The 24,083-nt window shown below is 41.6% G+C and overlaps 1 protein-coding gene across 1 annotated transcript in view; it reads left to right on the top strand.

The window, feature by feature from the left end:
- LOC308394869 (protein kinase C beta type-like) overlaps window positions 1-24,083 on the top strand; it is a 54,440-nt gene that overhangs the window by 23,404 nt on the left and 6,953 nt on the right. The window contains 9 exon segments of the mRNA XM_080879460.1: window positions 16,211-16,293; window positions 17,489-17,600; window positions 20,625-20,753; window positions 21,121-21,277; window positions 21,593-21,727; window positions 21,870-21,966; window positions 22,082-22,225; window positions 22,328-22,501; window positions 22,693-22,784. Of these exon segments, the coding sequence (XP_080735586.1) occupies window positions 16,211-16,293; window positions 17,489-17,600; window positions 20,625-20,753; window positions 21,121-21,277; window positions 21,593-21,727; window positions 21,870-21,966; window positions 22,082-22,225; window positions 22,328-22,501; window positions 22,693-22,784 (1,123 nt within the window).

Raw genomic sequence — 24,083 nt, 5'->3', positions numbered from 1 at the left:
TCCGGGAGGGCCTGATTTGTTTGTAGCTTTGGTAAACAAATCTGCATGTAAGTGATGGTGTGGCTGACACGGAAATACGTCTCTTAATTCCTCTTAAATCCCAATTCACGTTCAAACATGCACACCATGAACTGCACTGTGTGGGGTGTTTGTATGGTCCGTGTGCAGATGCAGCGTTAGTGATGTTTGCTCCACCAAAAAGTAACTGGAGCAAAACATTTAAGATTTTCACTGATCTGGTCACTTCACATGCCGCTGACCTCTGCACTTTGAAAAGGAGATTATATCGGGTACTGGTCTCCTTATCAGAGTTTGATGGGCATCGCCTTGTTTTGGGCTGCTGTACGTGGCTGTAGCTGAATCACTGCCAGCGACTGGAACACAGTTAACTTTTGAAACTGATTGAGAAGTTGATTTCTATAAATGGCTTGACTAAGGAAAGTTCACAGAGTTTACTTCACTTTGAAGATTATTATTGTTCAGTGTTTAGTGGTAGGCGATGAGTTTAGGATGTAAAGAAACTAATGAGGAATATGTGATGTTTTCTGCCTTTGAAATTTGAGTTGGGAATAAATTTTAGTGTAAAGGGTTTTATTTAAGTCTAGACAATTGTTTTACTAATTATTAAACAGTTTTAAATTTATTTTAAACTGCCTAAAGTAATGTTGAAGGTGAGGAGGTCCTCTGAACTTCACCAACATCCTCCATTGTCTTAATGGTTCAAAATGAAAGACTTCTATTCACAAAAAATTACAAATTAATTTAATTAATTGATAACAGACTCCCTGATTCAGAGTGTAAATCTATTAAAACAAAGTGCCGGCAGCAGCACAGTGCAGTAGCAGTGACACAGCATAAAGCACAAAGATAGCACAGTTAGTGGAAATTCTAAGTAAAAGTGTTACATAATCAGGGAAAACTAGTGAAAGCAAAGCAGGTAAAAGCAGTTTGGCAAGAACTAAGCCAACTTAACCTTGCAAGTCTTCTGTAGCTGCACCATAGTTTCCTTAACTAATTTGTCTCATTCTGCCCCCACTCCTCCCCTCTTGTTCCTGAAGCCTTTTCTTTTTCCCGCCCTCCTTCCTTTGCCTTCAGTTCCATTTACAACGCATCCACTTAACACACTGTTTGCTGCTACAGCTACACATGTTTCTTTTCCAACTATTTATTTATAAGTGACTTATGTATGTATGTATGTATGTATGTATATATATGTATATATTGTACTATTCTTAGTTAGCGTATTGTCTGTCTTGTCTTAATGTTGGTTTAAAATGGAGCACTGTAACAAAAAATAATTTCCCCCAGGGATCAATAAAGTATTCTGATTCTGATTCTGATTTCAAAAAAGAGAAAACTTTTATTAATCACATAATGAAAACAAAAGGGAAAAATATTTTTCCCTATCTGGGAAGTTGTAAATTGAGTCGAGCTTTTTAACGAGCTGCCTAAGGGGATCCTTTTCCACAGAAATCCGCTAAACTGGCATCATATCCTTAGTCAACCAGTCCGTAATTTCCATGCACTGTTTGCTCTTCCCGTCATGCGTTGTCTTAACGAGTTCATTTGAACCATTTGTTTACTTTTGGGTTGCATGTCTCCAGCTGCTAGTGTCTCCTCCACTGTATCCTGGTTGTACTTCATTGTGCTTTTTTGTTTCCTGCTTTAAGTAGTGAAACAAGTTACTCGTTGCCACTTTTACTGGAAAGTGATCATCGGAGGCGAGTGCGGGTCTGGCGGTCAGAAGTGGCTTGTCTTGTTGTTGTACACAATATAAATGTTGCTATAGCAATGATATCATAATATTAAATGACACTTGAACTATAAAGATGACAGCTTATGTATTTATTTTTATAATGTGAAAATGTATACCGGTATTATTGTGGACAAACGACACAGCCCTGCTAGTCTTAAGCCGCTGATTGAAAGCTGCATTAGTGATACTGTGGCTGTGAAAACAAACAGTCCTGTGCTGATCCCAAGGTGATGCAAACAGACTCTGTAATGACCCAAATAAACCAGAGTATTTACTCTCATGCAAAATATGTCCGACCTGAGCAGGGCCTAACGGAGAGTATCATAACAGCTTGCACTGAGTTTCCTCTTACTACTTCAACTTGTCCACAAAAGAAACACCTCATTTTTTTTTCTTCCTTTCCGTTCTCACCTCAAAATACGTCATTATCTCCTGCAGTTCCTGCGATGTCTGAGATGACCTTAGTGCTGCGGCTGTAAAACAAGACACTGCTCGACCTGATTAAACCAAGAAGTTTTTGGACCAGAGTGTCTCTGTGCAGGGTCGCTCTCAGTTTCTTAGACCCAGTGGACCTGTGACTTTGATGACTGCTACTATCTGCTAGAAAAGAACAACACATGCAAATCATACTGGCATTTTGACCTTTACTGCAAAGTCACCTATGTAGACAGGACAGATGGGGCGAGAGTCGGGGGTCCAATGTGATGTAAAACACTGAACTGAAACAGAAAGATGGCATGTGATGTAATCATCCATCCTCCCATGCTCTTAGCTGCTTATCCAATTCAGGGCGATGGGGAGGAGTGTAGCCTATCCCAGCTGATGGTGATCAAGAGGCTGGATTAGGACTGGGCGATGTATCGAGTTTTTAAATATATCGCTAGATTTTTATAAGAGATATGAGATGTGACAATATCGTTTATATCGATATAGTCCACGTTAGGGCTGGGCTATATCATCCCGTGAACGGTATGATATAGCCCATACGGTACCGTGAACATACCGTGAGCCCAATGTTGGGCAACGATAAGAAAATGAAATATTGCGATAGAATATGGGTAAAACGCCCATGTGCAGTGCCTTTGTTTTGGAAAAAAGCGGAAAAAGCAATGAGAAGGGCGAAACAGTACACAGTATTCAGAAGGGATAGAATTGGAACAAGAGGAGGAGGAATACTTGTGTATGTAAAAAAAACACCTGGATTGCTCTTTACATAGTTCACCAATAGATGTCGAAATAGAACATATTTCTATTAAAATCACTCTTTCCCCAGAAATGTCATTTACGTTGATCTGTTTATATCGCCCTCCTTCCGCAAAGAATATTTTTAATGAACAACTACAGATATTACTTAAATATCATGCTATAAATAATAAGTCTAATGAAATAATTGTAATGGGAGATTTTAATGTCAACTGGGACTGTGAAAAGGACAGAAAAACACTCAAGGACATAATTGAGACTTTGAACTTTACTCAACACATTGAACAACCCACAAGAATAACAAGACACTCTAAAACTAAAATAGATCTGGTTTTCAGTAATAAGCCCGAGCGAATTATTAAATCTTATAATTTTATCACTGGTATTTCAGACCACAATTTTATATTATTTTCTAGAAAATTTATAAAATAACGGGTTAAGAATGACTTTCAAAGTTCATCTAATAGGAGATCCTTTTATGAATTCATACCAAGAAGTCAGCGACAAAATGTAGCAGAAGCATTAGCATCAGTTAACTGGGAGCCTTTATTGTGTAGTGATGATCCACAATTCTGCAGCAGTCACTTCACTGACATTAAGGATGTTATATCAACATACTCCATTAGAGGTCGACAAAAAATAAAGACAACATCTAATTTGCCCTGGTTAAACAAAGAGTGCAAGAATTTAATGAAAACAAGAGATCAATTACTAAAGCAGTTCCTGAAAACAGGTCTAACTCTGGATAGACAGAGGTTTACTTCAATGCGGAACAAAGTAACAAGAAGTTCGAGACAGGCCAAAGCAAAATTTTTTATAAATATAATTGAAAGAGCCAAAGGTAATGGTAAAATTATCTGGCAACACTTAAATAAATTACTAGGCCGTCATTCAAACAAAAGTAAAAATACAATTGATCTTTGTGTAAATAACTCTATTGTTAGAGAGCCTCTATCTATTGCTAGTAACTTAAACCCTTTCTTTATTTCATCTGTTAAGGAGATCAGTCAGAGCTTTGACTCAGTCGTATGCTCTGATAGTGTGAATGATGCTGTCAAAATTTGTTCACCATCACTCATATTTCAGACACTGAAGTTGCTAAACTAATTACAGGTTTAAAACAATCAAAAGCACTTGATGTATATGGTATTAACACAAATTTCCTAAAGGAACATATGGATTTGCTTGTACGTCCAACAACTCATGTTTTGAATATGTCATTCGAACATTCCATTGTTCCAACAGATTGGAAAATTTGCTGCAGTTACACCAATTTTCAAAGCAGGTGTGAAGACTGACATGGCTAATTATCGCCCCATAAGCATACTCCCGGTCGTATCTAAAATAGCTGAGAAGTGGGTGGTTAAACTCCTCACTGCTCACCTAGAAAACACCCAACCCTCATTACATCCATTGCAGTTTGGCTTTCGGGCACATCACTCCACAGATACTGCCCTGTGTATGCTAGTGGAGAACTTGAGGAGCTTGCTGGACAAGAGTCCCTGTGTTGGAGCTGTATTTTTAGATCTGAAGAAGGCTTTCGACTCTGTAAACCATCAGATATTGTTGTCCAGATTGACTCAGTTTAATATCTCCAGTCGGGCTCTTCAGTGGTTTGCCTCATATCTCTCACACAGGAAACAGTGTGTGTTGTTGGATGGGGTTAAATCTCCATATTTAGACTGTGATACAGGGGTTCCTCAAGGATCTGTTCTTGGGCCCTTATTGTTCTCTCTCTTTTTATCAATAACTTACCTGAAGTCTGTCCAAATATATTTGCTCAAATGTATGCAGATGATGCAGTTATATATACGCAAGCAAATAGTGTCCAGCAGGTGGCAAAAGATCTTACAGCTGCTTTAGCATTAATGCATAGCTGGCTGGAGGACTCATGCCTAATGTTGAACACCTCAAAAACTGTCTGTATGTATTTTTCAAAACGCCCCTTAAACTTGAAGCAGTCAAACATATTCCTGGATGGAGCAGAGCTTGAATTAGCTCCAGAATTTAAATATCTTGGGGTCATTCTAGACCCAACATTATCCTTCAAGAGTCACATAAATAAGAGTCACTTCCCACCACCACTGTGTCATGTGTTAAAAAAACATAAATTACTGAACTTCAATAACTTAGTGAAACTTAAAAGAGTGTGTTTAATATATAAAGTCTTACACCCCCTTGCTCCACCACCACTAAAGCAGTTCATTAGGCATAAAGAAAGCTCAGACAGGACAACTCAAGCTACAACCCGAGGAGACTTGTTTATACCCCACAGACGGACAGCATTTGGGCAGAACGTCCTCTCTGTTAAGGGAGGCCATCTGTGGAACAGTCTTCCTCAACTCATTAGAGAATGCTCTACACTCAATTTGTTTAAGGCAAAGGTTAAAAACTGGTTATGGACAAATCAAGTGTGTGATCATGTATAAGTTGTATAGTTTTAATGTTTTATTTGGGAACAGAATGGTGTGTATGTGTAAGTTTGGTGATGGAGTTTTTATTATGAATGAATGATGAATTTTTATGAATTATTATTTCTATATTTTTTTATGTTTAATGACAACAGATGGAAATTAGCCTTTGGCTATAATCTGGCATGTTTACATTCATGTACTTTTTTTTTTTACATTTATGGTTTGTAAATTGAATTGGTTTGTAAAAATGCTGCAACTTCAGTGGTGTGGAACTGGTTTAGCTTTCGTCTGTCAGATACACAACAAAACACTGTTTTTGATGGAGCATGCTAGTGGGCTGTCGTTATTACCGTGTTGTTTGGAAAATACGGCACACTTAAAATCAATCCTTTGATTTTTCTGAAAATCGACAGTGCCCCTTATAATCCCGTGTGCCTTATGTATGAATTCTGGTTGTGTTTACTGACCTCGAAACGAGTTTATGTCGTACACGGCGAAAATCTGTCAAATGTTTTAGTGTGACTTTCGTAAGCTACAAACCCGCACCGCTTGATGGATTGTCGAAGCATTACAGCTATCGTAGGCAGGCGCCTCGCGGAGTGATACGTACTGTGCTTCAACATAATATTACCGTATTGTGTGTGTATAACCTCTTTTTAAGTTTTGTGGATATTATACACGGTTATGCTGAGGATATGTCGGCCAATTTCCACTGGAAATGCCTTTTGTTGTTGTTCACTTGTTTAAGTGAAAATACATTGATGTTTTTTTTTTTTTGTTTTTTTGCACTAATAAAGTTGAGGAGTTGTAAAGTATTTTGTCTAGTGTCAATTATATCATCAGTTATATCGTTATTGCAAATTTTCAAATGTATATTGTGATAAATATTTTTTGTCATATCGCCCTGCTCTAGTCTACGTTACGTTATAACTATACTTGTGGAGCCGCAAGTTTGCCTCTCTTTCGTCCACTTTTGTCTCTACGCTGCGATACTCTGCCTCGCCTCTCCTTCACTGAACACAACTCCCCCCCCCCAATCACTTCACCTGCATGCAACGGCAAGATGGATACGGCAGCTATCAGAGAGGAGCTGGTCGGTAAAAAGAAAACAATTGGAGATTACTATTTAAGTGCTGCATTAACGGGGCAAATCTCTGTTACCGCGGATCGCCCCGTGCGTGAGGCTGGACGGCGTCAATGCGTTAACGAGCTAACCGCGCTGACGCCTAAAATCCTTTCATTTTCCCAAAAATCGACAGTGAGCCTTATGTATGAATTCTGGTTGTGCTTACTGACCGCGAACCGATTTTATGTGGTACACAGCGCTCAGAAAACTTTCAAAAAATGTTTTGGTACGACTTTGGTAAGCTACGGAGCCGCACCGCTTGATGGATTGTTGGAGCATTACAGCTACCGAGGAGCCTCGCGGAGTGATACGTACTCTGCTTCAACGTAATATTACCGTACTGTGTGTGTATAAGGACCATAAATGGCACCTGTTACGAAGCAGATTTCAAACTCCAGGCTGTCAGTCAGGCAGTAGGACTTGGGAACAGAGCAGCTGTGAAATCTGTCTTTGTTATTATGCTCAGCGTCTTTTAGTTTACATTTTGACTACACAATTGTGAGCTTTTTATTATGCACAAAAACAACATTGTTTTATATTACTTGGGGAGCATTATTATTTAATAAATGCTGATAATTTATTTCTGAGTAATTTTTTCTTGTACATCTGCGCTGTATGTTAATAACTTCTTACTTTATGGCTTTAAAAAATATCGAGATATAGATCGTTTATCGCCATCCAGCTAAAGAATATCGAGATATGAATTTTGGGTCATATCGCCCAGTCCTAGGCAGGTCATCGGCGTCATCAATCTCATACATGGATTAAACTCCATAAAAGTTGGCGCCTTAAACCCACAATAATGAAAATTGTGTGGTGCTAATGGAACAGGTGGAGCACAGTTAATCTCATTCACATACACTGATGAATGATTTTTTCCTACTCTAATCAATGAAGTATGTGTAGACGGATATTAGTGGAACAGGTGAAATGGTATTAAGTCATGGCCCCACACACAAACAAAAAATCCAAATATTTCCAACTCCCAACCACAAATTAAGGAGATCATAACTTTATTTCTGGACGCAGCTTCAGCCAGAGTCTTTAGAGAGCCATCGAGGAGCACAGCATTATCTTTATGCTTCATTTTATTCATGCAAGTTAAGGCCTGAAGGATGATTATGAGTGTCCCCGTCTGTGCTTTGTGTACTGGTAATCATCCAAGATGGAGGAATTTCCCGGCGCTCCTCCTGTTGATGAGAAACTGGCAGTCCTTCGCAGGAATCTTTTTTGGATCGACTCTGGTTTGCTGCCGATGCCGTCAGTCAGATAAAATTGGGCGGCGTGTGTAGACTCGACTCTAGGGCTCAGCCTGGTTGCTAAGCAACAGAGCAAAGACCCCTTCGCCAGGTCACTAAGCCTGTCTTTCAGTAGTGTGTACCTTTTTGTGTGTGTGCGTACAGATGTGTGTGAGTGACAGTGCAGATTTATGAACAAAAGCCTCTAAAGTGCAGCTGCATTCTTCGCTGTTTTCTGCCGCTCCAGTTCTCTGTTTCTGTCTTTCTGACATGCTGCAAACACACAAATGAATTTCCACCCCCTCACATTGCCTCAAACCCAGCTGTGCCCCCATCCCTTCCTGCCCACACGCACACATTTGTGCTCCTATCGTTGCGAGGACCCTCGTTGGCATAACACATTCCCCGACCCCTTTACTCTAACCCCAACTGTCACAGCCGAATGCCTAACCCCGGCTATCAAACCCCAGAGGTAAAACTAATTTTAACGCGGACCCTGAAACGACCTCTAAACTGTCAAACAGCTGTTCGATCAGAGCGGGCTAGGTTTCCGAAAAAGTGTCCTCACTCCAGAGATCTAAAACTCAAATTGGTCCACACAGACGTGCAACCCCACATCTTCCGCTTCTTCACTCGTTTTTCTTTTTTTTTTTTTTTTTTGTCTATCCTGTCTCGCCGCCTTCTATTTTTTCCCCTCTCGTGGTCTCATTTGCATTGTGCAGGGCAACAGAAGGGCCGTCTTCATCCCATCCCTATTACTGTTGTGTCTGTGGTGTCTGTTTGATTTAAAATCGGACTGATGTGGCCCAGCCTCACTCCTGCTCTAATGAAACGCTCACACGGACACACGGCCTTGAGCACTCTGTTGCTTAACTGCTAGAAACCCGTGGAAAGTGCCTCCAGTTGCCGCTGTGCCTCATTCAAATGTAATGAGAAGGTGAATAATTAAGATTAAAGCACAGCGTAATGTCACCCTGCATTTGTGTGTCTGTGTGTGTGTCTGTTTTAGGAACTGGCTCTTGTTGCAGTGAGGTAATATTTTCATGTTCATGATCGTTAGAGCCATTGTCATGCCAGATTTCAGTTTTTAGATAACACTGTGAGCCATTTCAAAGTGGAAGTGGGTGGTGCAAGATTTTTTGTTTTTGTTTAAAATACCGTGCTGATGATGAGACTAAACTGTTCCACTCTCTCTGTCGGTTGTTTACTTCATCCGTGGAAAGTGATTGCTCTTTACTTGCGTCTGAGAATGAGACAAAAACGTGGATGTTTCTTTTTCTGAGCTTTAGTTTGGCTTTAGTTTTTTTTCTTAAATCTTTTTTGAATCAGTGGTTGATTAAAAAACCTACTGACCTGAGATTAATTAGATCTGTGCTGGCATTCAAAAACAGATTGAAAACCTTCTGGTCCACACAGGCCTACACCCAGTACGTGTGTGTGTGTGTGTGTGTGTGTGTGTGTGTGTGTGTGTGTGTGTGTGTGTGTGTGTGTGTGTGTGTGTGTGTGTGTGTGTGTGTGTGTGTGGTTTGCCACTTGACACCTGTTGATTGCTATTTCTGTCCTAGCACAACCCAGAAACTATCAAGTAAATTAGATAAATGTAAGATAAGACTTCTCTTTTTTTCTTGCTTCAAAGTGGACTTGAATTAGCGATCTGCTCCCCAAGCCTTGCTCCTCAGTTTTGGTTGACGGCGATTGGTTTGCGTTCATCATTACTATAAATAACAATGTAGAATCTGCTTTTATTTATTTTTTAGTCAAATTATCAGCATGTTTGTTGTGTTTGTTTTTTGTGCTTTTAAACAAACACTGTGTTCTAAATTTGCACATAATGTTGAAAAAGAGGCAACATGCAGCTAGCTTACCCAGTGTTGGTTCATGGAGATGGAAATTTGTGAGACCCAGGGAGACTTACAGTGTCGGGTTTCTGTTAGGGATGCACCAATATAGTTTTTTCCCCCTGTTGCAATCCAGTACCTATACCTTAACTGTGGGTATCTGCCACAGTATATATAATTAACAAACTGCAATCTCCACTGTGAGGAAGATGGCGCCGGTGAGGTCGGCTGCCGTCACGACTGCTCCGACCACTTTTTCTTTGTCTTTGTTTTTTAAGTTAGTTTTCAGCGTTTCTAAATCGGCAAAATCATCACCATTGGGTACATTAGGTATGACAGTGACACTCTTGTTTCTATTGGTATACAATGTACTCACAATTCGAAGTTTTTAACTCCGGATCTGAGCTGGCCGAGTGAGATCTCGAGGGAGAACAAAGGGAAGCGGCGGCGGCCTAGAGGGAAGCGAGCCGGCGTCAGGAACAGGCTGAGAGCTCGTGCACACCGCACACCTCTGCCTAGCATCCTGCTCGCCAACGTCCAGTCACTGGAGAACAAGCTTGACGACCTCAGGGCCAGGATAAAGTTCCAGAGAGACATTCGGGACTGCAATCTCCTCTGCTTCACCGAGACATGGCTGAACCCAGCGGTGCCGGACCACGCCATCCAGCCGGCCGAGTTCTTCTCGGTTCACCGCATGGACAGGACACGGAACTCGGGGAAGTCAAGGGGAGGCGGCGTGTGTTTAATGGTGAACAACAACTGGTGCAACAGTGCGAACGTTGTTCCTCTCACACGCTCCTGCACACCAAATCTGGAACTACTGTCCATCATGTGTCGTCCTTTTTATCTACCTCGGGAATTTACATCGGTCATTGTTAGTGCCGTTTATATTCCACCACAAGCGGACACGGTCACTGCCTTATGCGAGCTGCATGAGGCACTCACACAGCACCAGACACAACACCGGGACGCTGCGCTTATTGTGACGGGGGACTTTAATAGCGCCAACCTCAAACGCGCAGCGCCGAACTTTTATCAACACATCACCTGCCCCACCAGGGGTGAAAGGACACTGGACCACTGCTACACTACGGTCAAGGACGGCTACAAGGCACAATCCCGCCCCCCGTTTGGCAAATCTGATCACGCCGCCATCTTCCTCATGCCAAAATACAAACAAAGGCTGAAACAGGAAGTTCCGGTTCAGAGGAAGGTCGCGCGCTGGATGGATCAATCGGTGGCCGCGTTACAGGACGCACTCGATGACGCAGACTGGGGCATGTTCAGAAACAGCTCCGACGATGACGTCAACGTGTTTACGGAAGCAGTTGTGGGATTCATCGGGAAACTAGCGGATGATACCGTGGAGACAAAGACTATCACAACGTTTCCCAACCAGAAGCCGTGGGTGGATAAAACCATCCGCGACGCTCTGAGATCCCGCACCGCTGCCTACAACACGGGACTCATGACGGGGGACATGGACCCGTACAAAGCCGCGTCATATAACGTGCGGAGGGCGGTGAAAGAGGCGAAGCAGCGCTACGGGAGGAAACTAGAGTCACAACTCCAACAGAGTGACTCTAGGAGCCTGTGGCGGGGACTAAGGACAATAACGGACTATAAAGCACCAACAACCGGTATGACGAACGCGGCCGTGACTCTGGCAGACGAGCTGAACACTTTCTATGCTCGCTTCGAGGCTGCAGCTAAGGTCTCCAACAATGCTAGTGTTAGCAGCGCTAACGGCTGCAGACAGGAAGATACTGCCAGCACCGGAAACGTGCTCGTCATCTCCGAGCATGAAGTAAGGAGAGCCTTCAAGAGAGTGAACACCAGGAAAGCAGCAGGACCAGACGGCATCCCAGGTCGTATCCTAAGAGACTGCGCATACCAGCTAGCTCCTGTGTTCACTGAGATATTCAACATCTCTTTATCTCAGTCGGTGATCCCCACATGCTTCAAAGAGTCCATCATTGTTCCTGTCCCGAAGAAACCCCACCCTGCTTCTCTCAATGACTATCGCCCTGTAGCCCTCACCTCAGTAGTGATGAAGTGCTTTGAACGCCTGGTCAGAGACTTCATCATTTCTTCACTACCAGACACACTGGACCCACTACAGTTCGCTTACCGTCCAAATCGTTCCACAGACGATGCCATCTCTCATCTCCTCCACACATCACTCACTCACTTGGACACTAGAAGGGGGAATTATGTTAAAATGCTCTTCATAGACTACAGCTCTGCATTTAATACCATAATTCCCTCCACACTCACCACCAAGCTGGAGCATCTGGGACTCAGCTCATCTATGTGTCAGTGGATCTCCAACTTCCTAACTGGCAGACCACAGGCAGTAAGGATGGGCGGACATGTCTCAGCCTCCACCACTCTCAGCACTGGAGCCCCCCAGGGGTGTGTTCTGAGCCCCCTGCTGTACTCTTTGTACACATATGACTGTGTGGCCACTACCAGCTCCACCACCATCATCAAGTTTGCTGACGACACCGTCGTGGTGGGCCTGATCTCTGATAACAACGAGACGGCCTACCTGAAGGAGATTAGGAATCTGGAGAACTGGTGCCAGAGGAACAACCTCCTTCTAAACGTCAGTAAGACAAAGGAGCTGATAGTGGACTTCAGCACTAAGCAGGAGAGGAACTACCAGACCCCCGTCATCAACGAGTGCCCAGTGGAGAGAGTGGACAGCTTCAAATACCTCGGAGTTCACATCACGCAGGACCTGTCATGGTCCTGTCACATCAACACCGTGGTGAAAAAGGCCCAACAGCGTCTCTACCACCTCAGACGCTTGAGAGACTTCCAACTGCCCTCCAAGGTGCTCAGGAACTTTTACTCGTGCACCATAGAGAGCATCCTGGCGGGAAACATCTTAACCTGGTTCGGGAACAGCACCATGCAGGACAGACGAGCTCTACAGAGGGTTGTGCGGTCAGCTGAGCGCACCATCCGCTCCGAGCTCCCTGACCTGCACTCAATCTACAGCAGGCGGTGCTGGACCAAGGCCAGGAAGATCGTGAAGGACCTCAGCCATCCCAACAACAGACTGTTCTCTCTGCTGAGGTCAGGAAAGCGATTCCGCTCCCTGAAGACCAACACAGAGAGACTGAGGAGGAGCTTCTTCCCGCAGGCGATACGGTCTCTCAATCACACCACCACACAGTACTGACCCACACATATGGTTCTTACACACACACTGGACTTTCTGGACTTTGTTTTTGCACAACACTGGTCACTATATTCTTCATTTCCGGTTAATACTTGTACAGCTGCTGTTATTGTGTATATATTTATTTATATTTAGATTCCTTCATACATTCTTATATAGTTCTATATTGTGTATTGTGTATTTTGTTGTACAGTTATTTTATTTTCAACTTTAATTTATATATTTATCTTTATCTTATTCTTCCCAGTTAAATTTACCCTTCATTCTAATTTGTGTTGTACAGTTATTTCATTTTTAACCTTAATTTATATTTTATTCCTTCCTAGTTAAATTTACCCTTTTTAATTTTTCATATTTATTTCCTTTCTTATTCATAGCCTTTTCCTTTTTTGTTTTCTTTAGGTCACGAGCAGTTGTCCAAGCATTTCACTACATATCGTACTGTGTATGACTGTGTACGTGACAAATAAAAATTTGAATTTGAATTTGATTTGAATTTGAGACTGGGAATCTTTCTTTTATACATAAGGCAACATCAGGATTTATGTAAGCAACTTTTCTTTGTAAATGAAAAAAAAATGTTAGAGATGAATGGATAAATATGAACACCCAGTTGTTGGTATTAGTATGCAATTGAAGCGTTCTAGTGTTACTCTTCATTTTATTTGGACTAGCTTAATTCAAGTCATAGCTGCGTTCAAATACAGATACAGAAGTTTTTCTTTCTCCTTTTTCCTCCTAAAACACGTCGTGTATATAAAGTTGACGTATAAAATGAAATTGAATCGAGCGGAGGACGACATGTTATGTTAAAATAAGTATAATAAAAGCTTCCCAACAGCAAGCGTTTAACCTAACCAACGTCCAAAGTAGTGTTTCTCTCCCTGAAAATTTTGAGAGTGAGCGTCAGAAACAGAGAGAAATCTTAAGAATGACTTTGAGCACTAGTAGACTAACAATAACTACTGATGTGGCAACATGCAATACCTCCCTCTGCTGCCTCCTCTGTTTCATTTGCACTGCTGCTAGCTTCTGCTGGCAAATGACGAAGTCAACGAAACAACATAGAACTGAACTGAATGGATATGAGCGTGTGTTGACTCGCTGTCACTCATATTTGTGGCGATATTGTACCAACAGGGATACCAAATATAGAACACAAAAATTAACTTGAGAATCGTTTTTTTAATAAGCAAATAACTAAATTCAAACTGAAAAAACAAAACGAAACAAATTTGAGCAGCTAGGTCCAGAGCAAATGTAGATATTCCCAGCGCTGCAGAGTTGGTAAATTGGCAGACATTTTTCTCTCGAGTAGATACACTAATAGTTATTTTAAAAGATATTGATAGAGTTTTAAGTACTGACTGAACTTCTTTAACTGAATAAAAGTGAAAAAGCACAGGTGCTGAAACGAACTTAAAGTATAAAAATGAAAAGCAGCTCTTTCAGGGATATTTTTTTCTAGCTCGTCCTTTAACTTTAGCTTCTTTACTCTGGGTTGTTTTTGTTTTTTTTTTGCCTCCTCAACTTGACTTCTTTTACATCAGCAATAAGCACATTGTGCTATTATTCCTTATCTTTAGGTTGAAATTGGCCTGCTTTAGGGAAGATGTGCAGTGACATGAAACAACTTCCCACAAACACGTTATAAATGAAGGATCTTATTTTGAAAATCCAAGTAGTAGAAAGCAGAGATGTTTGTGTTAAAGTCAAAAGCGGTCAGAAAAGTAAATATTCAGATAAACTGCAGATACCTCAAAATTGCTCACTTCCACTTCCAAATCTACCCAACAAAAATTCCCATCCCACTCCAACCCCCAAGAGGAGCAAGAAGGTCGTCACAATGCTAGAATTTCAAACTCAATACCATTTTACGGATACAATAACACATGGAAAGAATGACAAAGGATAAATAAAGATAAAACAATATTGGTTGGATTAAATGTATTGACTTTCAGCCCTGTTTATTTCCTGTGCTTCTGGTAACTTGACCCCATATTTCGTTGCTGATCAGATAGATTTATTAAGGTAGGCTGCCACCGTTTCTGTCTAGCTGCTGGTAGACTTTTTGTTGCTTCAGTCTGGTACTTTAAGAGAAATGTAACTCACTTTGGACACAAATAATTGTGTTATCCGTAACAAAATGATAACAGACGGCTAATGCAGCTATTAATACTAGCAGTTAATATTAATAGCTGTTTAATACTTGAGCTTTCTTGACCTCACAGATCGGGATGTCTGAAGATGCTTCAACAGCAGTTCAGCTGCTAGTGAGGGGAGGGGCTGTGTGACGTTTGTGTGTCAGCTGGCTGAGGTGATGACAGTACTGTTGGTACCAGTTCTGCTGCAAGTGAATATTTAATCTGATGGTAATTTCTATTATAAGTTAGTGCAGATTTTGTGGACAATCCTACTCGGTGCATATACCAGCTTTAATTTTAAAATGCTTTCAGTGTTTTGAAATCTAAAGGTACCATCAGTCCCAGTTCTGGTGACATCCCTATCCATAACTTTATAACATAAACTGAAGGAGAGATTTGTTCTTGTAAACCGATGTTTAAAATGACATTTTTGTCTGTGTTCCTCGTCATTTGCTCCCAACTCAACCAGCTTCTGGATGTTAATTGATAGCTCTCTTTTTTTTGGTCTATATAAGACTAATAGGGTGTTCAACTGAGCCACAGTCTTAAATAGTATAATGTTGGGGTGTTCATTTAAATAAGCATGCTGTACAGTAACAAAGTATTTCTGCTTTTCCCGCCAACAAGATTCAGATGGTGAACTAAACGTCGTCGGGTTGGACTGTTTGTTTGACTATAAGTTTGTGATGGGTACTTTCTGATATTTTAATGACTGAGAAAATAACCAGCTTTGTTACAAAAATTCACATTTTGTTCTATGATTATCTTTAAATAAGACACAAATTCTTGTATTGCGTTACCCGGCAATGAGTGAAGATCAGAAGATCTTAAGCACTTTTTGTCTTTCTAGTTTCCCTCTAACAGGATTTATTTCCTACTAGCTGCCATGTGCTATATAAGGATGCAAGTATGAACTGTTTATTTCAGTCGCTACACTGAATAATTTCAAGCAGCAAGCAGGAACAAGCAGTCAAATCACCAGCTATACTGCCTGCTGCCATTTGAAGCTTCTAACATGGGAAGTTTCCTGTGGCAGCTTTAATGTTACTGGGCGTGATTATTAGACTTCCCACCATGCTGTGGTTAAATTTAAAATCATCTAAACTGAAGCAAAGACTAACTATAGATGTTGGAAGCAAGAAAGAAATGCATGTGAACTGCTGAAATACGAGGAGCTTTTTTTGCAGTGAATTAATGCCACATAATTGACATATTGATTTATCTCAGTGTTGTTATTGTGTCGCCTTATTTGGCACCGCAAAGAAGCCCGAGCTGATTTTCACTTTTTTCCCTCTCCCCAGTGTGCTGTTTTGTGGTCCATAAGCGCTGTCATGAATTTGTCACCTTCTCCTGTCCGGGGGCCGACAAAGGACCTGCCTCCGATGTAAGTATAAAGAAAGTAAACACCCACACTTGTGCACGAATAAAACATCTACACAGCTTGATTATTCGATCCTTTACTCCTTATTTTTAGTCAGACCTGAAAGCAAAGGTCAGACACACACACCTCTGTTCGTGCACAGGTGTGTGTGTGTGTGTGTGTGTGTGTGTGTGTGTGTGTGTGTGTGTGTGTGTGTGTGTGTGTGTGTGTGTGTGTGTGTTTGTGTTCAATAAACAGCACATTAGCAAAACAAAACCCAGTGCTGACCATGCTCATTTTATTAATAACCATTATTCAACAGCAGAACCGCTTCATGCATTAAAAAATATTTAACCTGAACAGACAGACACACACACACACACACACACACACACACACACACACACACACACACACACACACACACACACACACACACACACACACACACACACACACACAGCCCTAACCTCCTAGCCTTACTCCTGCTGACATGTCAGCCACAAATCACATTCAGACACGTCAGTATAGGAGAATGTGCTGGCTGGCTGCATCAGGTTAATGACCCAATATCTCACTCTCTTTCACTCACGCACGCACGCACACACACACACACCATTTGTGGGTTTGAATTAATTTTAAATTCATGTCACTGATGTTTATTAATCTCAAACTCCGCTCTTTTTGTTTTTGTTATATCACCAGTGCTGTTGTTACCTATTTTTGTGCATCCTCCAAATTCACTCAGTTTTCCATCTCTATCTCTTGGTCTCTCATGCTCACATTAGTTCTTTTGTTTTCCCGTAAAATATTTAAACATTTAAAGGCTTTACTCTGGAGAAAATCAGTACTGTAAGTCATCTACTTATGGCTAATCCCTGCCATAGGGAGTGGAGATCATATGATTTTTTTGCGCCGTGATATATCGCATGGTTTAAAATGATTCATCATCAGTCACTGACTGAAATGTTCTGCTGTCCATATACTTTATTTTTGCATCCATGTGGGTTTGCAAATTAAACACATTATGATTAAGAACCTGTTAGAGGAAATTGAGAACCCCTTTTCTTGTAATTTAGCTGAGTCCAGGCTTTAAATGGCGACTAACAGGACAACTGAGAACACCTAACCTTGCAGCTTTAAATCTTTTAACAACCCGAAACAGTCTGAGTTATTTGAATATAATTGTACTCAAGCATCTTCTGTCTCCTCTTTACAGGATCCTCGTAGTAAACACAAGTTTAGGGTCCACACTTACTCAAGCCCCACCTTCTGTGACCACTGTGGCTCCCTCCTGTACGGGCTAATACACCAGGGAATGAAATGTGACCGTAAGTACACGAATATCTGCCTGTGTTTCAGAAAGGAAGCCTTGTGCTTTAGAAGCTTGCATTTTACGCTCTTTTTAAACCTTGCTAGTACTGAGATGGACCCCCATTTCCCTTTATAGGTGCCTTAATTCTTTGTGGCACAGGTGCTGGAAACATTTCTCAGAGATACTGGTCAATAATGACATGAGAGTATTGATGCTCATCTACCGAGCATCTGAATAACGCAGCAGAAATCAGGGCTCATCCGACCAGACAACATTTATTTTCTGATTTTCTCTTGTCTTATTTTGGTGAACCCATGTTAGCTATAGCCGTGGTTTTCTGTACTTAACTCATAAATGTCCTCTGGTGTGGTCTTCTGCTGCTGCAGCCAATCTGCTTCAATGTGAGGCTCTTCTGCAGAGATGCTCTTCTGTATACCTTGAATGTAACAAGTGGGGATTTGAGTAACTGTTGCCTTCCTCTCAGCTCAAAGCAGTCTGGCCATTCTCTCAGAGCTCAACAAGGCATTTTCACCCAGACAACTTCCGCTTACTGGATATTTTTTCTCATTTTTTTGACTATGTGGGAAAATCCCATCATATCAGCAGTTTCTAAAACACTCACACCAGTCAGTTTTGCACCAACAACCCTGCCTCATTGAGAAACATTTAAATTTTGTTTCTTCCTCATTTTTGGCTTGAACTTAAGCAGACCGTGTAGACCATGTCTGCATGCCTAAGAGCACTGATTTGCTGCCATGTGATTGGGTGATTCGATACTTGTATGGAAGTAGACTACGTTTAGAAAATGAAATCTGGTTGTTTCTCACATTTACGAGATGGTGTAAAAAAAAGAAAGAAAGAGGAAGACTTGAGGAATTGGCCACAAGTTTCAGGTTTTTGAGATTTCTTCACTTCTGTGGTAAAAAAAAAAAGGCAAATTCAGTGTGTTCAGTTTTTCACAATGTAGATGAGCACGGGCGAAAAAACTAATGCTGTTGCAGCATAGAGTGCAGCACAGGATACTCGGGCAAAGATCAACATTTCTGTCATCTAGAAGCTTTTCATTTGACAATAAAAGTTTATGCTGAAACTGATGTTCGTTAGATTATATCTGATCTGATATCAGATTTATCAGTTCTTTTCCTGTCCTGATCAGTTTTACTACTACAGAAGCTTCACTCTGTCGTTAATGCTTTACAGCATTAATGACACACATATTGCTACAGCTAAAGTTAAAGCTTCCACTGCTGAACACTGACTGCAGTTTGCATGAATACTTCACAATAATCAAGCTGCTCATAATATTTTCCCCCCTCCATTTCTTTAGTTGTGTCACAAACTGTTTGTGTTGGCACGGAGAGGAAGTAGGTTACCTCTCTGCAATGCTATACTCAGGCCAGCATTATTTAGTGGGCAGATGTTTCCTCATTGTGCTTTGACTTTGCATCATGAAAATACTAGAGTACCTTATTTGACATAATTTACAAGCGGGTTTGGTTATTTATTAATCCATAGAAACACTCGAGTTGTTCATTAATTGTAAATGTATAATTATCATACAGAAGATGAGACTTATTTCTGTAAGTGTTGGCAGACAAGCGCAAGTAGTCTTCAAGGTTTACACTCGTTAATGGATTAATGGTTCTCATGGGTGTGTTTAGTGCCTGTTGGAGATAATACATTGAAATCCACGGTCACAGAAACATTATTGTTACTGGAAAAGAAAACCTACAGAGAGCAAGAGATTAACTTCTCACTCTCCACCTTCAGAACCTCAACACCACCCACTGATTCAACAGAGTGGAGCAAAATGTGGTACATCAGAAATGTCTGCCATCTAGTGGACGTACTGAGAAATGACCATGGGTTATTAGACTTGTCTGTGTTCTTGCATTGATCAAATTGTTTCCCACTTACTAGTCTGTAAAATAATGAGTTTTGCTTAAACTGTGTTCTACTCTCACTGTCCAGATTTAATGTTTAGCTGTGCCTTTTATTACCGAAGACAAATTTTTAAACTGTTCTGACCAACCTGTATATACAACACATAGCTTTAGTGTTGGTGCTCTTCGGCCCTCAGGCATTTTCTCTGGGCCAAGGTTCATTTAAAAAGGACTGAGGAAAGTGGAAAACTGTTCTGTGGTCAGACGAATCGAAGTCTGAAATTTATTTTGGAAAACGTGGACGCCACATCCTGCAGACCATCCGGCTTGTCATCAGTGCTCAGTTCAAAAAGCCTGCATCTCTAATTGTATTGGAGTGCATTACTGTTTATGGAATTTGGCAGCTGGCACAACTAGAAAGGCAACATCAGATGACATCTTCTACAGGTGAGGCCCTGCATATTTCACCAAGACAATGCTAAACCTCATATTACAGAGCTCCATAGCAGAGGAGCCCAGGTGCTAAACTTGCCTCCCTCCAGTTCACCAACTGAAAGGATTTGGAGAATCCTCTGATCTCAGATGTTTGCAGACTTGCTGTTGCTACAGTGGTAGACATGCCCCTGTATTGAGAAGTGCTGCTCCTATCAAATTCATAATGAGCCAGTATATTTTTCTTAAAATGGTACATTTGATGTTTTTCTGTGTTCTACTATGAATAAAGTATGGATTTATGGATTTGATGGATGAATCTGGTTTTATTTACATACGTCAGGGACTATAGGATGGTTTTGGGGGTTGGGTGAGGTCACATCTCTGGTTGCTCTGACCTAACGAGTATGGGTGATATTTGGTCTGGTGTCCGGGATCTGAGAGTTCAATAGTTTTCATTACTTTAAGTACCCAGCATGTTTTTACTTATTATCTAACTGTCTCCAAATTTACCTCTTTGTTTTTTTTGATTAATTTTTTAAGCCCCCTGTGTCTGTTAGGGTGCAGCCCTAAATCTCTTTTAATCTGGCAATAAGGCACTGAAAGCCTTCCGGTAATTACTTTGGGGGGGTTTAGGGCACAGACTGTCACATGTTAGACAGACTGTGATGATTGTGATTCATAACCAACCTGCACAATTTTCCTGTCTCTCTCTCTCTGTTCAGACTGTATGATGAACATCCACAAGCGATGTGTCGCCAACGTCCCGAGCCTGTGCGGGACGGATCACACGGAAAGGCGAGGACGCATCCACATCTCTGCGCAGATCACTGACGACACTCTCACCGTCACCAGTGAGTGCTCCCACACACACGAGCGCACTGAGTGCATCTCAAAGCTCTCTGCCAGCCTAAGACTAAAACCGGAAAGTCCATTAGTTGATCAATGATCCAACGATTGACCCACATTGCCACTGGGACATGCACCCACGTGCCAGCGCTCCCTTTCAGACAGCTGTGGATTGATTATGGAACAGAAACTAAACTGTTGTTAAGTGTTGTCTAATGTGGCCAGAGTTATTTAGGGCAGGCTGAAGCTTTAGACATGGATGGGTTGCGCTAACACTTTGGGAAAGGACAAATTGCGGACAGTCTAAAAGTGTGTTTTATCCTGGGATCTTCTGGCACTTATTTGTATTTATGTCCTCAACCCCCCCCACAGTCAAAGAGGCTAAGAACCTGGTGCCTATGGATCCCAACGGCCTGTCAGACCCCTACGTCAAGCTCAAGCTGATTCCCGATCCCAAGAGTGAGAGCAAGCAGAAGACAAAGACCATCAAATGCTCCCTCAACCCCACGTGGAACGAGACCTTCACTTTGTGAGACACCTTTTTGTTGAACATAACTTGCCTTTTGATTAAAGTTACTCACTTGGCCTCATTTTGAGTCACATATGCGCAAACCTAACTGGAGCTCGTGCAAGTGACCCAGTCCTCTCTCCTCCTCCTGTTTGTGCTCGTTGTTTTTCGAGCTATTCTCGGGTAGGAAAGGTATGAAAAACTGTGATTTGCTGCATTGTTTTTAAGTTTGTACAGAGAGAGATGAGAGGACTGTGATCTCAGGTTTTCATTTTTAGCTATATTAGGAACGCACTTTATCTTCCGTTTCACTGTCCTCCATTTTTTTCCTTTTAGCAACCTCAAAGAAACTGACAAGGACCGCCGTCTGTCAGTAGAGGTCTGGGACTGGGATTTGACCAGCAGGAATGACTTCATGGGATCACTGTCCTTTGGGATCTCAGAGCTACAGAAACAAGGGATAGATGGATGGTGAGAAAATTACACAGGTGTAACTAGAAATGATACAGGCAGGACGTGCAGGGGTGTGAATGTTTAGGAGGCTTTGTTGTCATAGTCTGGTGATAATCCTGGATTTTGTCTGGCAATGCTCTGCTTTCATTCTGGGGTTTAGGTTTAAGATGCTGTCCCAGGAGGAAGGAGAATACTTTAATGTTCCTGTCCAGCCAGATGGAGAGGACGGTAATGAGGAGCTACGGCAAAAGTTTGAGGTAAGACTCACAGAAATCGACGAGAATGACGACTGGTTTAATTTGTGCTCTTGCCTATTTCTTGTTCTCTAATAAACTACTTCTTCCCCCTTCCCCATTTTAATTCTCTCTCTAGAGAGCGAGAGTGGGTCCAGGGAAGCCCACTGACTCCTCTTCTTCCTCCTCGGTGTGCAAGTACGACAGCAACGGCAATCAGGACCGCGTCAAGCTCTCAGATTTCAACTTCATCATGGTTCTGGGCAAGGGCAGCTTCGGCAAGGTGGGGCACGCGTCAGTAGAAATGTGATGTTTCTGATGTAAACATGGCATGAATGAAATCTCTTTAAAACTCACTGATTTCCTTTGGTTGACTCCCTCAAAGGTGATGCTGGCTGAGAGGAAAGGCACAGATGAGTTGTACGCCATCAAAATCCTGAAAAAAGACGTGGTGATCCAAGATGATGACGTGGAGTGCACCATGGTGGAGAAGAGAGTCCTCGCCCTGTCAGGAAAACCACCTTTCCTCACTCAGCTGCACTCATGCTTCCAAACCATGGTGAGACAGCTTGAAGCACGACCAGCTTCTTATCTTTTATAATGTTATCAGAGTGCTTTCCATGGCTTGTTTGCTTTGGTCTGTTTACTGTGTAAATTTGAACTGTGTAATTATCAGCCTGTCAGTAAACTGTGATTCTGAATAATTTATTCCTCTCTTCTGGTCTCCTGCTTCTTCTTTATTGCTCCTAGGACCGATTGTATTTTGTCATGGAGTATATTAATGGAGGAGACCTTATGTACCATATCCAACAGGTCGGCAAGTTTAAGGAGCCTCATGCTGTGTGAGTGCATGCACACACACACACACACACACACACACACACATGCACACACACACACACACACACACACACACACACACAGACAGACAGTGAGTTTGATCAAATCTAGAAGAGAATCAAGCATTTCGATGCTCTTAAACAATCCCCCACTTAAGAAACTCAATGGTGATTAACAAAACAGAATTTGGCATCCAGACTTTCCTTAACTAATAAGTTTAGTTTCACATCAAAGTTGATGTGCCACCATTATTATCTTGTTTTTTGCTTCTCCTCGTCTGTTCTTGCTTTCTTACTTATAAGCAGTGTTGGGTAAGTTACTTTAAATTAGTAACTTAGTTACATTACTAGTTTCTTCTATCAAAAGTAACTCAGTTACTTCAAGTTACTCGTTACTTTCAGAGTAACTAGTTACTAGGGAAAGTAACTTTGATTTAACTCAGAATTCTCTTGTTAATGTGTTGCTTCCGTAACTGGATACCCAGCAAGATTGCCAGTCTTCTAGCTTGCTTACTTGCCACAAGTGCACTGTGCCACCTACCAATAGAAAGGAAAAAATAATGTGCACATTTCCACGAGAGAAATCCCACGCCTGATTCTATCCTAGCCATTCTATCCTCGCTTTTTACATCCAACACAAAAACTGCAGTCGTGGTGCTTTCGATTGTACTCAGAACTCGGAAATTCTGCCTTCTGAATAGGAAGATGTAGGTAACACCAGACTGCAGATGAGCTGCATACAGGGCTGGACTGGGACAAAAAAATCGTCCTGGGCATTTTGACTAGAGACTGGCCCACCATTATAGGAAAAATCATAAAACCTTTGAATGAAAACAAACACTGCTGTGACAGTGATGTACACTGTTCTGATGGTATATATGTATCAATCTATCAATCGTTTGTTGTAAGACTCAGATAATTATTTTTTTAAAAGTGAGACATTTTAAATGAGAATAAGAAAGTATTTCCTTGTGCCCCCCTCTCCCTTTTAATGCCCTACATGGACCCCTGGCAACACTTTACTAGATCCGCCCCTGCACAGTTACCAGCTGTCAGCTACTTAGAAAAGGATCCTGGTGTTATTTGTCTCTCAGAAACAGTTCATAACTTCCCTTCAACTCACTCATGTGACCTAAAAGGTAAACCTGTTTCTCCATCACAGCTCTGATGATTCAGTAAGGACGTCTCCTGGTTTCATCTTCATGTTTCCCTCTCACCAGATAACCAAACCATATCATGACCAGCAGCTTTTACAGCTGTGGCTCCAGCAAACATCAGCTGATACTAGAAATTAATATTAAA

This window comes from Rhamphochromis sp. 'chilingali' (genome assembly GCF_963969265.1).
Source record: "Rhamphochromis sp. 'chilingali' genome assembly, chromosome: 4".
NCBI classification, from domain to species: domain Eukaryota; kingdom Metazoa; phylum Chordata; class Actinopteri; order Cichliformes; family Cichlidae; genus Rhamphochromis; species Rhamphochromis sp. 'chilingali'.
The sequence above is the reverse complement of the archived record's forward strand: the minus strand, read 5'-3'. Positions and strand labels throughout refer to the sequence as shown.